This window comes from Mixophyes fleayi, chromosome 8 (genome assembly GCF_038048845.1).
Source record: "Mixophyes fleayi isolate aMixFle1 chromosome 8, aMixFle1.hap1, whole genome shotgun sequence".
In the NCBI taxonomy this organism is placed as follows: Eukaryota; Metazoa; Chordata; class Amphibia; order Anura; family Limnodynastidae; genus Mixophyes; species Mixophyes fleayi.
This window is the reverse complement of record NC_134409.1, coordinates 124,646,330-124,661,103: the sequence shown is the minus strand read 5'-3', so window position 1 is coordinate 124,661,103 and position 14,774 is coordinate 124,646,330. Positions and strand designations below refer to the sequence as shown.

At 43.1% G+C, this 14,774-nt stretch overlaps 1 protein-coding gene across 1 annotated transcript; it reads right to left on the bottom strand.

The window, feature by feature from the left end:
* Positions 1-1,086: 1,086 nt before the first annotated feature.
* On the bottom strand, positions 1,087-11,752 carry KBTBD8 (kelch repeat and BTB domain containing 8). The gene is made up of 4 exons (XM_075183404.1): positions 11,698-11,752; positions 10,115-10,325; positions 8,096-9,210; positions 1,087-2,678 (listed from the first exon to the last, which is right to left on the bottom strand). The coding sequence occupies exons 1-4, from the start codon at positions 11,711-11,713 to the stop codon at positions 2,218-2,220; spliced, it is 1,803 nt and encodes a 600-aa protein (XP_075039505.1). The 5' UTR covers positions 11,714-11,752; the 3' UTR covers positions 1,087-2,217.
* Positions 11,753-14,774: the final 3,022 nt, after the last annotated feature.

Below are 14,774 nucleotides of genomic sequence, written 5' to 3'. Positions count from 1 at the left end.
GTAGAGTTTGAGTGGAGGGAATTTGATTGTTCTTATGAGACATAAAAGGCTGTGCCCATTATACTACCTAGAACATGTTGGATAGACTGGAACATCCTGAATTAGATTCAAGCACCATACTTTTCATTCTACAGTGATTTATAGATCAAATGGTTATTAAAAGCACCAAGTTAGCTATATATTTTTTTTTTACGGTAATGCCCCATGGTGTATTTTATGTAGGTTATACAATGACCAAGATGTACCCACTAATATTACTAGCCAACTAAAAATGGTCAAATAAGTATTTAAGGCTGTAAATGCTGGCTTGAAACTGAAAGCAAGGAGGGATTTCTTTGGGAGCCAACTTACACTATATATCTCTATCTCAAACAAAATCAGAGCCATAGACACCATGTTTCAGTATGACAGTGATCAGCTATTTATATAGCGCCACTAATTCTGCAGCGCTGTACAGAGAACTCACTCACATCAGTCGCTACCCCATTGGAGCTTACAGTCTAAATTCACTAACACACACACACGGGCAATTTTTTAATTAACCTACTAGTATGTTTTTAGATTGTGGGAGGAAACCGGAGCACCCAGAGGAAACCCACGCAAACACTGGGAGATCTTTTAGACAAGAGTTTAAATCCCACAGCTTTTAAATTTAATTATTTTTTTAATCTGGATTGTGGCGTTCTCCATCTATATCTAGTCACCCTTGTCAGAGTGTGATTATCATTTTGTCTTATGCAGCAGCTTCAAGTTTAAATGGCTCATTGCTACATGCCAGTACTAAACTATACAAAATGTAGTGACATTAACGAATATATCTTTTTTAGGCTGAGCGATAAGATTGCTTCGGGGATGGAAGGGTGGAGGGGAAGGGGTTTAGATTTTTACAAGTACACTGCATCCCCTTAAGCAAAGCTGTCCTTCAGCCACAGACTAGCGAGACTCCTCCACACTCAGCTTAATACGTCACAGACCAAAGATTTAGAATTACTATAATGCACACCAGGCATGTTAATACAGCCCTCCGCACCTTCCTTCCAGCCTGCTTCCATGTTAATTAAATACAAAAAGTCAATTATCTTAGATTTGGGTTTTTTTGCTTTTAATAAAAAGATAGCACCACTGAAATACAAGATTAAAGCATGTGAACAAACAAAAAACCCCTTTCTAAACATGTGCTTTTTCCAATTAAAAATAAACACAGTCATAGTATTCTATGGAAAGTCAAATCAATACTGGAGGGAAAGAAAAAAAAAAATTTGAACAGCCCAGAATGAGACATAGTAAAATGTATAAAGCATGTGCATTGCAGCCTCTAGGAGATGGGAGGATTGTAGTACTGAGCTGTCCAGGCACGAAACCAATAAAGTCAAGATCTAGTGTTTCATAGTAGCAAATAAATGAATTGTTAAGGAAAAAAAAAAAAAAAAGTTACATAGGAAAGTAAGACACAAAGCCTTGTGATATTGCCACAGATATTACCCGTATTAAAATATTCAAACTTTTAAAAAGATGCAGTACCACTTAGACGTTGTGCCGCGGTGTAGCGATGAAGGCACTGACATTTCGCGTTGTCTGCATCATATATAAAATCTGCATTAAATATGATGTAGAAAACAAAAACAAACTTACTGCATTCTTTCAACAGCAAACCTAAAATGACTACAGGGGGGCAGCCTGATTGATTTGAAATCAAGAAAAAAGGAGAAGCTTCAAGTTTATACTATACACATCTTAAATAGAATAAAAATACTACAATAAAACCAAGTGGAACTGCCCTTTAAACCGCTCAGGCATCAACACCTCCAGCGCCTGCAGACTTTAGATTAGTTTTATTTTCATTGCAGGTTTACTCACTCGAGTGCATAGATATCTTGGTTCCTCTAGAGCAATCAATAAATTACTTTAAACAATTCCTACCTACAAAAACGACAGAATGACATGATTAAACACCTTGAAAACAATGCTGATAATTGCACTTTGTAAACTCAGGTTTCACTGAAAAAAAATAAAAAAAAAAATATGTGTCGAGAACTTAAAACTTGTTGCACCCCATACACAAACTTTTATACTGCAACCATGAAAGCACCAGTCTACGAGTACAGGAAGCTGTCCCCTTTAAACAAACGTTAAATACTGACGAAGATTTTTTTTTCTCTTTTAGTTTTGAATTTTTCTTCCCATTGACAGCGTATAAAAGCTGCCTGTATTTCTAGTCTACAAGACTTTCAGAAGACACTGGGGATACAGTTTAGCTACGGCACATTCAAAGTGGCGGCCCAGGTCCCACAGCCTCTCCGGCGACTCGTAGACTTTGTTCCAAGCGTCGGACGCCTCATCGTAGTGGTACAGGCAATTCTTTCTGCTGGTTCGGAAGACAAACTCTTCCACGCTGACTTGGGTGGCCCGAACAAACAAGTGGAGTTTACCTTTCAGCACCAGAAGTTTGATGTATGGATTTGAAGACGGTTCACATGGAAGATCTTTCTTTTTAGTCCACCGGTTCTGTTCGACATCGTAAGCCTCCACGGTGAGCATGCGATGTTTCCCCAGCGTGCCAGCTACGTAGTAGATGGAATCTTTGTACACAGCTGCCATCCCCTGAACTCTGGGTACAGTCATGGGAGTCAGGTAACACCAGTAGTTTTTTATGGGATCATAGCACAGGAAGATTTCTCCTAGATCGAAAAAAGAAAGTTAATATGAAAGTTCTAAGAGCATCATCTCAGGTGTTCTAGCTGCGGTATTTAACTAAAATGATGCTGTGGGAAACCGTTTTAGCAAGAGCCATGGTAGATCCACAGCAACGGAAAAGTGACTACATAAGAGTCATTAACAAACCACATTTTACCACTGTGCGGTTGTTACAGTCGTATGCTGATACGATTTACATAAAAACCCAATTGCTAAATAATGCAATCTCCCTTGAGACATGATACAGAAGAGTTTAAGAGAGTAGATCAGGCTCGAGCATTTGTGGCTCTCCAGGAGTTGTGAAACTACAACCACCAGTATGCTCTGCCAGCTGATCACTGGCAGGGCATGCTGGGACTTGTAGTTTTATAAATACCTGGAGAGCCACAGGCTGGCATAGATGCTTCATTTAAAATGTAAACTCGCAGCAGACGCAAAAAGACCAGACTGAATATCCAAAAAAAGTGTCATGAGACAAGTCGGACACCCCATAAATCTTTTAGTTTCCACTATTGAAAACGGTTTGCAAGACGCTGTACAGACATTTACTGGGAGGAACTGCAGCTTCCAATATTAATCAGAACCATGGGCACCAGCCAGGATCTTCTCCTGCACTGGGAAAACTTAGGACACAATCAGATCAGGGAACCTAGAGGAAGATCGGTCAGACCCAAAGCTTGTTCAATTATACCACAGTTATCGTATACAAGGTTTTCCCTATTAGATGTACCCCGACGTGGGCTTCAAATCCCAGTAACATTTCTCTGGTTCCTAGACTTTCTGCATAAATAGATTCCATAGACCATCACACAGATCAGTCTCCTTTACAGTGTTACTGTTATCCGACCCCCTTCACACCTTATTTAATACTCCCTGCATGGACCCATGAAGCAGTCACTGGTACTATGTCTCCATACTGCATGGTTTCCTGGGCATAGCTGGTCACCAAATTTCCCACAGGAATATATATCAGACCACAGTCGATAACCTGGGGATTTTTAAGTCAAAACTTATTAATGTTCACCAAGATTAGTAATTAACTATATTTCATAAGCAATACAAGGATTTTATGGCACTGGGAATTCACATCATAAACATGCAGCAATAACCATAAGGTTAGCAATTATATTCTACATTGTATATTAAAGACACCTACTTTCTTTGGCCATTATTGTGTGTGTGTGGGGGGGGGGGGGGGGTGGGAGGGGCGCATGTGGTCATAGCAACATGTTAAACCAGTTCGGGGACCACTTGAAGCTATCCCACCCAAGACTAGCGGTTTATGTTTATAGTCACTCTTGAATGCAAAAACTTCTACCAGTGCACTAATTTATTGGTCTTTTATTTTTAAAGTGCCATTTCTACCTATATTTACCCCCCTTCTGTCCAGCAATTAATATGCATAGGGGAAGAAAAAGGGGGGGGGGGAACCAAAACCACTCACATTGGATCAAGTGTAGAAAGTTTGCTCAAATTGCATCCCAAATGGTCAGTTATTGGGAGCAGACCACCAGTCTTACACAAGCAGCAGTGTAAGTTGTGACTGACCCATGGTTTATACTGCAGCCTACATCATTTTCACAATTTGCCCCCAACATGTTCCATCCCTATGTTAAAGGCTATTATAGTAATGTATTGAAGTTCTGATGGCATTCAGCCAAGTGTGTACACTGTATATAAACAGAGCTGCCTAGTATCCTAAACCGGAATCTGTTCTTTTCCTGGTCTACGCCGGCACTTCCCCAACCTCATTACACTTAGAGATTCTCCAACTCTGAGAGAGTTCTGTCTGGTCTCTGGGAACAAAGCAGCAACAGAGGACACAGATTAGTCCAGTACATCAGTATAGTCAGTCAAACATGGACAGAAGCAATACAAAACCGGTTGCGAAAAATAAGATGGGGAATTGGAGCAAATAGACTCCTAGCTGGTTTGAAAAGGGGAAAGCGGGGGTCCTCAATTTTCACTATGCGCCTTTCGTTTCCATTGAAGTGGCACTGATATTTTTGGCACATATACAGTAGAGGGGAAATGCACCGTCTTGTTTGCCATTTGTGTCAGGGTAGCCGAAATAATGTATTGGTTACTACATACTGCCTTATTTATGAGAAAGTCTGCCCAGCTTCCCAAATCCCTTAACTAAAAACAAAGCCGACATATGTTAGAAGATGTCCAACTGTTTAAATCCAACAGAACCAATATAATCCCAAAACAATAGCCCACAGGAGCTCCCATTTTTAGGGGTATCACAATACCACACTCATATACACAATGATCTTACCACTATGGGCACTAGGATTCTATCTTTAGGATGCAATTTTTTTTTATTATTTTTTGAAGCAGATGTCAGCATGTCAAAATGAAATCTGACCTCTGCCTTAATTCACCTCTCATTACCTCCTCCCATGCTCACCTCCAAGACTTCTGCTGTGCTGCCCCTAATCTTCAGAACTCCCTACACAGTCTCACTCAACTTCCAACCTACAAATGCTCACTCAAAACTCACATTTTCAAGCTTACCTATCCCATCACCTCCATTTTCCTCCCAGTTGGTCCGACTGTCTCTCGCAACCCCCCTCTCTAGAATGCAAGCTCTCGCGGGCAGTGTCCTCTACCTATGGTCCTACGTTTGTCCACTGTCTGCCTCCCTCGTGCTTCCTGTCACATCTTTTCCTGCACTATGTGCAAGTCCCCATAGAAAAACAGATAAGTGTCAGTAATGCCATGTATTGCCTCATCTATTTGTTACTTACTTCTGTATCTGGCGCTATGGAATCTGTGGCGCCTTGTAAATAATAGTCAAAAACTCCTTTAAAAGGATGGAGGTTTCTTGAATGACCCTCAATGACACGAAGCAGTAAAAATGTCAAACATTAAAACATAGCCTTTGCAACTTGGTCAGACAATGGTGAACTGTGCAAATAAGCAAAGCTTCGGGACTAGATCTTGTGCAGTCACTGCCCTCCATCGCTCCTGCTCACATAGCATTGTACAACAGTCTGCGTATTGTCAGTGCACAGTAACATGTGCATTAAAGATTTAGCCCCCACTTGTAAGCTCTTCTTCCCTATTCAAATATGCTGCCCCCCCCCCAATGTACTAAAGAGAAAAACAAAGTTGCTTTCACAGGTAGGTCCTGCTGCTTGACCCCAGGAAGAAAAACTCTGCCCAAATTGGTCACAGGTGGATGGCCAGCTCACTGCAGGCTTATTATATACAGGTCACAAGATAACACTTGCTGATAGTGGCCACCCTACAATATATCCAATACAAACCCAACTTGTTTAGATTACGCCGACAGATTGCTTTGGGGCCATACACTGATCAGACGGACTGCTACATATCATTTGCAATACTGCAGCGGGCGTGGATATAGAGTTTTATTTTACGATTTAGTCCCCATTCCCTTATTGACAGCTAAGGCTGCCTGCGGCTGCACACTATGTGCAGGTGCGTGTGGCAGAGACAGGCAGGGAGAGTGTGCTGCCCGGCTGCTCCACTGTACTGCAGTGTGTAGCTAGCTCAAGTCTCTCCACGATGAGCAACATTGTGAGATACAGTGGTGTTGGATAGCTTGTGAACCCTTTAGAATAGTCTGAATTTCTGTATAAAGGACCTTAAGTGTGTTCAGATTGACATCCAAGTCATAAAAAGTTAGATAAAGAATCAAAAACACACAAAAGGAAATAATTGTTTCAGTCATTTATTGATCAAAATGAGCCAACATAAAATTTGTCAAAAAAAGTATGTGAATCTCTAGGATTATCCATTTAGTTAAGGGGATAATTCAGGAGTGTCAGTCAATGAGATGACAACCAGGTGTGCGTTTGGGTGGCCCTGCCCTATTTAAAAGACAAACACGAGTCATCACTACTAGAGACTGGTTTGCGCCCCTCAGCTTGGAGAACGTATGACATGCCTTGATCAGAGGACCTCAGAAAGAGTGGTCAATGCTTATTGGGTTGGAAAAGGTTATAATACCTAAAGACTTTGAGCTTCCTTAATCCACTGTCCGGCATATAGCGTACAAGTGGGAGAACATTTAACACCGATGTTACTCTCCCCAGGAGTGGTCATCCAACAGAACCACTCCAGGAGATCACAGAGAACAAGGGCAACGTCAAAGGATCTGCTGGCCTCTCACTGGCTAATGTCAGTGTTCATGAGTCCACCAAGAACAGGGTGCATGGGAGGATAGCAAGGAGGAAGCCACTACTGTCCAAGAACAACATTGCTGCCTGTTTAAAGTTAGCAGAAGACCATCTGAATAAGCCAGAAGTCTACTGGAAGGATGCTCTGTGGAAGGATGAGTCTACAGAACTTTTTTGGCCTAAATGAGAAGAGTTATATTGGTGGCAGTATTGCGGTTTGCAGTTTTAACCAGGACAGCTTATCAGTAACAACTATAAATTCTGGATTGTATCAGAAAGTTCTACAGAAAAATGTCAAGGTATTCATCTGTGAACATTCAGATGGTGGGTCTTGCAGAAAGACAACAACCCTAAATACAGAAGTCAGTCTACAAAAAAACACCACAAAAAAAACCAAAAAACAGTGGAATGGTTGATTCAAAGTCCAGAGCTTAATCCAGGCCAGGTCACCCCGTAGCTCTCAGATTACAATTCCCAGCACACCCTGACAGCTGTCAGATGACCATCTTCTGGCAAAGCATGCTGGGACTTGCAGGTTCACAACAACTGGAGAGCTGCAGGTTGGCCAGACCTGCCTTAAGCCAACTGAAATGTTGTGGCAGGACCTGAAGTGCGATGTCCATGCAAGCAAGCCCTCCAACACCCTGGAGGTGAAGCAGCTCTATAAGGAATAGGCAAATATTCCTCCAAGTCGATGTGCGGGACTGATCAACAATTACTGCAAAATGTTTGACTGAAGTTATTGCTACCCAAGGGGGTCAGCACCACTTACTGAACACACAGCTGCACATGTCTGTCATGTGAAGGACATTTAATGTTGAATCATGTTGATCAATAAATGAGTGTATATCCTTTCATGCATTATATGAATTTATTAGAGTTTTCCAATGACCTATATGAAGATCTGAACACATTGAAGGTCACATATGCAGAAATTCAGAACATTCTAAATGGGTCACCAGCTTTCGAGCACCATTGTAGATAGGGAATTTAGAAATACTTGCCTTTTTATTCAATTTGCAGCCTCAGAATGATGCTACCCAAATTAGTTAATTAATCTGTTTTTAGGTCACATTTTGTTTTGAATAAAAACCTTTGGAGGTTAACTCAAGTACCTCCAAACGTGGTCTGTTTATGGGGGTCCCTTGACTGTCAGATGTGCAACACATATTGGGAATGGCTTCTAGTTGTCTTAATACAATGGCCCCAATATTTGGTAAATAAAGTTGAGTAGTAGCAACACATCTTACCTTGCAGGACGTATATCTTTTCTTTGTATTCTACAGCACTATGAAACTCCATTTCAACAGGCATTAAACTCACAGCCGTCCAACGATTGTCCCTAACGTCATAGCACTCGACGGATTTGAGCGGATTGCGTCCGTCTCCTTCGTAAACACGTCCTCCTATTGCATATTGCTTACCACAGCAATGAACCAGTTTGCTACCTATCCTTGCTCTGAGCAGAGGTGCTTTTGCCAGCCATCTATTGCTTGAATGGTCATAGGCCCAGAAATCGCTTTCGGCTTTATGGTCTATGCATAAGTCACTGTTACTCGGTTTGTAGCCTCCGGCGATATAAAGTTCGTTATCTGGCGTTACGAGAATACCAACTTCCCGAAGGTCTCCAGGCGGTTTGCATAGTTTGTAGACTTTTCCTGATTGCGTATCCAGACAAGGCACAGTTTGCTTCTTCCCTGAGTGCTTGTTGGCAGCTTCGAAGCAAATGATCATTTCCACAGCGGTCATGCCAAGACGCTGATTGCAGTTATTGGCACTATTCTTTCCCTTTTGTGTGTGGTCTTTAGGCAACGCCTGTTCAAACCTGGGAGGGATGTTCTCCACAAATTCTTCTTCCATAAGAGGCATACGGATACATTTGGCAAATATCTCAGGAAGGTCCATTTCCCTTTCAGCTTGGTCATGTTCGAACCAACAGATAATGCTGTTGTAGACATGTTCTTCTTTATCCACATCCAGGTCGTCACTGTTTAGTATACTTGTGAGCTGGTCTTTCTTCAAGTGCAGAAACTCCTGCTCTTTGGCGACATGCAAGAACTTTTTACGAACGTATTCTTGAGACTTGTCCTTAAGCTCTTGGTGATCATAGTGATCTGCAAATATAAACACACCTATACAGTTCTGAGGGTCCAGACGGCTAATCATGTACTGGGCACACTGGTCCTGCAGGGGAGGGATCTGGAAGATGCTAGCCGCAGTGAACAGAGCTTGGACGTTATTCTCCGTCAGCTGCACTTTGGAGGTGTATGCATAGTTCAGTACAAGCTGCATGGACTCCGCGTCAATCCCTACTAACCGGACTTCTTTCTGTGTGCTCTCTGTAAGGCCGCTAGTGAACATAGATCTGCAGAGCAAAAATAGGAGATTAAAACAAACAGAAAAAATTCACTGCAGAAACAAAGCAACTCCCCCATATGAGATGTAACTGAACATAGATGCTAATGTGGACAGCAGGGCGGAAGAGTCACCAAGCGGACTCAGACCTGGCAGCACAAAACACAGGAATGGAGTCACAACACCAACTAGTCATTGTCCACATTACATACCTTCAACTTTTCTAGAGAGAGGGGATGGGGGGGGGGGGGGGGGGGGGGGGGGGATGGAGTTTTGGATGCACAAGAAGCCCAGACAAAGAGGATAGACACAAGATACTGGGAGGGGACAAAACTAATGGAGCAAAGACAATATAAAAGGGGAGGGATCATTTAGTCCCGTCAAGACCCAAGGGATTGTCTGAGATGCTAAATAGAAGTTCACATACTACCAGTTCTGGGAATGCCACAGCTTCTGCATATATGGTTGTTTTTTTACCGTGCAGCCGACCACCTCACACACAGACCTAAGTGCATATTTCAGTGGAAATAAGTAACATGAGAGAGGCACATGATACTCACATCATTAGGCTGCACGCCTAGCGATGCTACATACTCTATTTTGAACATAGGCACCAGTCTCACCCTGCATGGTGAAGCAGCCATTAGATGCCCCCCCCCCCCCCCCCAATAAGGGTCAGTTTAATCAGAAGTCAATTTACTTACCAGTAGGTCTTTGAACAATGTGAAGAAACCCATAAGATACAAAATAGCCATGGTCAGATTCAAACCTATGGCCCTATTGCTGTAATCCAGCAACTAAAGTTATTTTAGTGGGCCGTGGCTTACATTTCAATATTTTGGTCAAGCTTTACAATACATCCGTTGACCCACATTCAGAAAATTTCAACTGGAGTAGGACTGCAGATATCATACCTGAAGTATGGACTGATTGCCGCAAGAACGTTTCTGTGACAAGAAAAGTGTTCCCCGTTATCTACTTGTACAACAATGTCTGTCAGCTTGCATTCATCATACATGGCTTTAAGCTGCTGGAGAATACTACAGGCATGGTAAGGGTCCATCCCACTGTTAACTGGACTGGTTGAAGAAAATCCATTCTGCATTGGTAAAAACTTGCCTACTTCTAAACAGAACACAAAAAAGGTTAAAGGCATGTACACGAGAAGGACTTAAAAAACTTATATTGCAGTGTAAAGTCATTTAGTCATAAGCAGTATTTAGCAAATCCTATGCAGAAAAAAGTTTATATTCATATTTTTCAGCTTTATATTGGGCACCCCTGAATAGGAGTGTTTTTTATGTGCATTTCATAAGACAGAAAGTCAACTATAATCATTCTTCCAAGCTGACTTTCAAGAAGTGTGCAGAAAGTTACATAGGAGGGCTAGAACCTGCAGCTAGTCAGACTCCTGGAACATCGCTGGAGCACAGGGTATTTCAGATCCACAAACATCTGGGTGCCCATGTGTAGGCAAGCCTTCATGAGCATCTCAATATGACCAGCACCAAGTAGTGATATAAGAAGTTTCTGATGTCAGAAATATCCCTGAAGTGCTCAGATGTTTTAAAATTCTGGATGCGACTATATAAGCCAAAACACAGGCTCCTATATGAAGAACACTCTACACACTCAGATCTTTCAGACAGTGTCACACAATATATATATATATATATATATATATATATATATATATATATCATACAGAAGGCAACACAAGAGCAACAAGTAGTATATAGAATAGGGATGTGGTTGTAAAACAGAGCTGCTGCTGCTGGGGTGGGGGCACAAAATAAGTTGAGAGCACTCTGGAAAGTATGGAGCTACAGATAAGACCATTATACCTAACAAGTTCCAAACAAAAGTACTGTAAACCAGGAAGGAGAGTGTACAAAAAAAAAAAAGAACTGGAGAGCTGTGTGTGGCTAGAACAACAACATACATCTAAATGTACTACAGGCCATGATGACCATGTTTAACCCCCCCTTCAGGGACAAGGAGGGGGATGGGGCTGCTAGTAAAGAGGGTCTACAGTAAATAGAAAGCAAACAAAGATGTGGGTTCTTCAATGAATGGGGGCAGCTAATGCACAGGAAGGGTCTCCATCTTAGCAGCGATATACTTTCCTAAACAGGAAAATAAGCAGTTTTAAATTAAATTATAGAGATCAGCAGGACATACTTAGATTATGGGGGAGCAGCAGCAAAGATGCAGTCTAGTAGGGGGGGGGCATAAATAATGGGGTGCATTTAATAAAATGAGAGCTCTAGTCAGTAAGGAATAAGATTTGCACTGTAGGCTATGGAGAACATTTGATAAGTGCACTATAAGGAATGAAGAAGACTATAGACCATATCATTATCCTGCCAGCTGGCCAAACCTCACATAGAAACAATGTGTCAACCCCACCTCAGCCCTACAGCGGTGCCCACTGAATTAAAAATACCAAATCACCATCTCAAAAATCAAAACCTCAGATCCCCTGTAAGGAACCCACCTCCCTGCGCTGCCATTCTCCTCCTGCGGCTCCAGCTTGAGCACAAAACGTCACTAACTTCCTTTTACAGAGCCCGGATGTTTCTGTGCGGCCAATCACGATCCTTACAGCTGGCCGGTCTGCGATCTGATTGGCGGCTTGCCGCAGAGGACGCCGGGACATGTAGTTCTTTTTTTTATGAGAGTGGAAGGCGGAGCGTGTCCCGGTGTTTTTGTTGTGTGTGTGATGTGTCACCAGCTGGGAGCGGGATGCCGGGACATGTAGTGTTATGTGGGAGGGAGCTGGGGGGGGTGGTGAGGAAAGTGCCCAGTCTGCTAAATGGGGGAAACTGAGTCTGCAGTCAGGGGTCAGTCAGAGCAGGCTGTATTCATAGCAGGTAGTGGCTGGAGCAATATGTCCCAGCAGGGGGCTAGTTTCCTAGCAGCTGGAGAGCTACAGGTTACCTCCATCCCTCTCTATTTATTTACTGTGCCTTCATTTATTATTTGTAAATATGTAATTAGAATGCTCTATTATGAAGGAGCTATTGCCAGGACTTGAAAATGATATATACGGCACCATAAATAAATATGAAGATGGTACCTGTGAGATTGTTACAAAAATGGAATGTTAGTGCCGTTTCTGTTAATATTACAGGGGCGCATGCAGGGGGGGTTTTTGGGTCTCCAGAAACCCCCTTCCCTCCGCTAAAGAAGTGCCCCTCCATAGCAGCACTGTACTATACAGCAGCCGCAGCGCTGTCAGAGAAGCATCCGCGGCGGTGCTGTATTCAATACTTCTTTGTCAGCGCCGCGGCCAGTGGCAAATCCAGGGGGAGGCGATCAGGGTAATCGCCCCCCCCCTTTCTGACATCTGAGGCTGCCGACGGCTGCACACTATGTGCAGGTCCGTTCGGCAGTAACAGGCAGGGACAGTGTGCTGCCCGGCTGCTCTGATTGTGTTTAAAACACAATCAGAGCAGCCGGGCAGCACATTGTTACTGCTGAGCGGACCTGCACATAGTGTGCAGCCGCCGGCAGCCTCAGATGTCAGAAAGGGGGCGGGGCCTAAATCGCCCGGGGTACAACCATTTTCTAGATCCGCCCCTGGCCGCGGCTGCTGTATATTACAGCGCTGCCGAAACGGAGATACGCGCATGTGCAGCAGCTATCTCGCGTGTTTTTCTTTTTTTGGGGTGGGGGGTAGACCCCCTTAAAAATCCTGCGTGCGCCCCTGTATTGTGTGACACTGACACTATTTTTGTATGAGTATGTAACACACATGAAAAATACAGTAGTGTCACAAAGCTATATGGACAGACTGCACTTGATGTGCACCGCAAAATGCCTTGGTTTTGTTCCAGTACACACGGATGGTTTTCCCAACATAGATAAATAACCAGCACACATTCAGCAAGTTTCTTGTGTTTAATCCACAATTTTAGGACAGGTATTTCATCTTTAGACGTAGGTGCAGTTGCATGCCATATATTTGCGTGAAATTACTTTGTGCATGCTCACAAACGGGCTTTAGGCCGATGACTGCAAGTGCATCCAATTCAAGTTGATACGCAAATGACACTTCCAACGCACGTAGTCAATGTACAGCAGTTGCATGCCGAGGTAGAGCACACGCACATTCATCTCATTCATTAGTCCAGCTACAGGGCAGGTGTAAGTGCCGACTGATAGTGATGACTACACGTAGGCATGCCGGAACATGTGTTTGAGTAAGAGAATCTGTAAACATGCATTTTATGTACAGTACACATTAAGAACATCAATATTTATGTATTTGTTGTTTTTAACATACAGTATTTGTAATATTAGGTAGAGATAGATACGAGGTAGATCAATATGAGATAGATGTCAGGTGTCGTACCCGCTAACTTCCATTACAGCTGGGTCGTACACCGTCTGCTCCTGGCGGGGCTCAACTGTTGTCTAGCAACGAGACACAACTTCCGGGTCTTCGGCCGGTCAAGTAGAATAGGCAATGGGATGCAACTTTAAAAGGACATATTGACGTTAAGTGTGGCGTCACTGCAGAAACTATCTCTGTATTTTATTTAAGGCCGGTGCCAGGTTATTGGATCGCTTGAGGTCTGTTTCTGGTTCCTGTTAGTAACCTTCACCTCTGGTTGCTTTCTACTGTGACTTGCTTGTTCCTGACCATTCTTTGCCATATGTTCTGTTTCCGTTTGGATCTCCTGGTTTGACCTCGGCTACGCTGACAATTCTTTCAATTCATGTTTTTGGCTTTCTTTGGATCTCCTGGTTCGGATCTCCTGGTTCTCACCCGGCTTTTCCACTACACTCTATCTGTGATTCCAGTTACCTCACTAGTGACAGATGCCTATGGGAGCATAATGATGCGTGTTGCAGAGTTCCACAGTTTTCATAGAAGCCTTTAGGAATACCTTTGATGAGCCTGGTAGAGTCTTCAGCCGCTTTCACTCTACTTAAACTCCGACAGTGCTCCATGAGAATGGGCCAGTATGTGGTGCAATTCCACACCCTTACTTCTGAGATTGGATGGAACAATGAGGCCCTTTTGTCGTCCTTTTTGCAAGGTTTGACCGATCGAATCAAGGATGAACTAGCCTCCGGGAAACTTCCTTCAGGCCTAGATGAATTTATGTGTCAGAATTGACATCCACTTCAGGAAGCGAACCCAGGAGAAAGAACACTACGGTTGGCCTCTAGTACGGCTAGTGCCCAGGTTCCATACTCCTCCTGTAACCTCAGAAGAGCTCATACAAGTAGGTCGTTCCTGTCTTCCCATCTTTCACAGAGGAGCGAAAAAGGAGGTTTAAGAACAATTTATGCCTCTACTGTGCTGAGCCCAATCACATTCTAGTGAATAGCCATAAGAAACCGGAAAACACCAAATCCTAAGTGGTACTAGGGAGGCCGAGTTAGTAGGCATAAAACAGTCTCTCTTAGGTAAAAATACTTCCAACTTTCTCATGCCAATCACAATCCACACTTCAAGGGGTCCCCATTCCTCTCTCTGCCTTCATAAATTACAGTTTAGCTGGTAATTTTATTTCTGCCTCAATGGCAACAGAACTTCTAATATCCACCAAACCCTTGGAG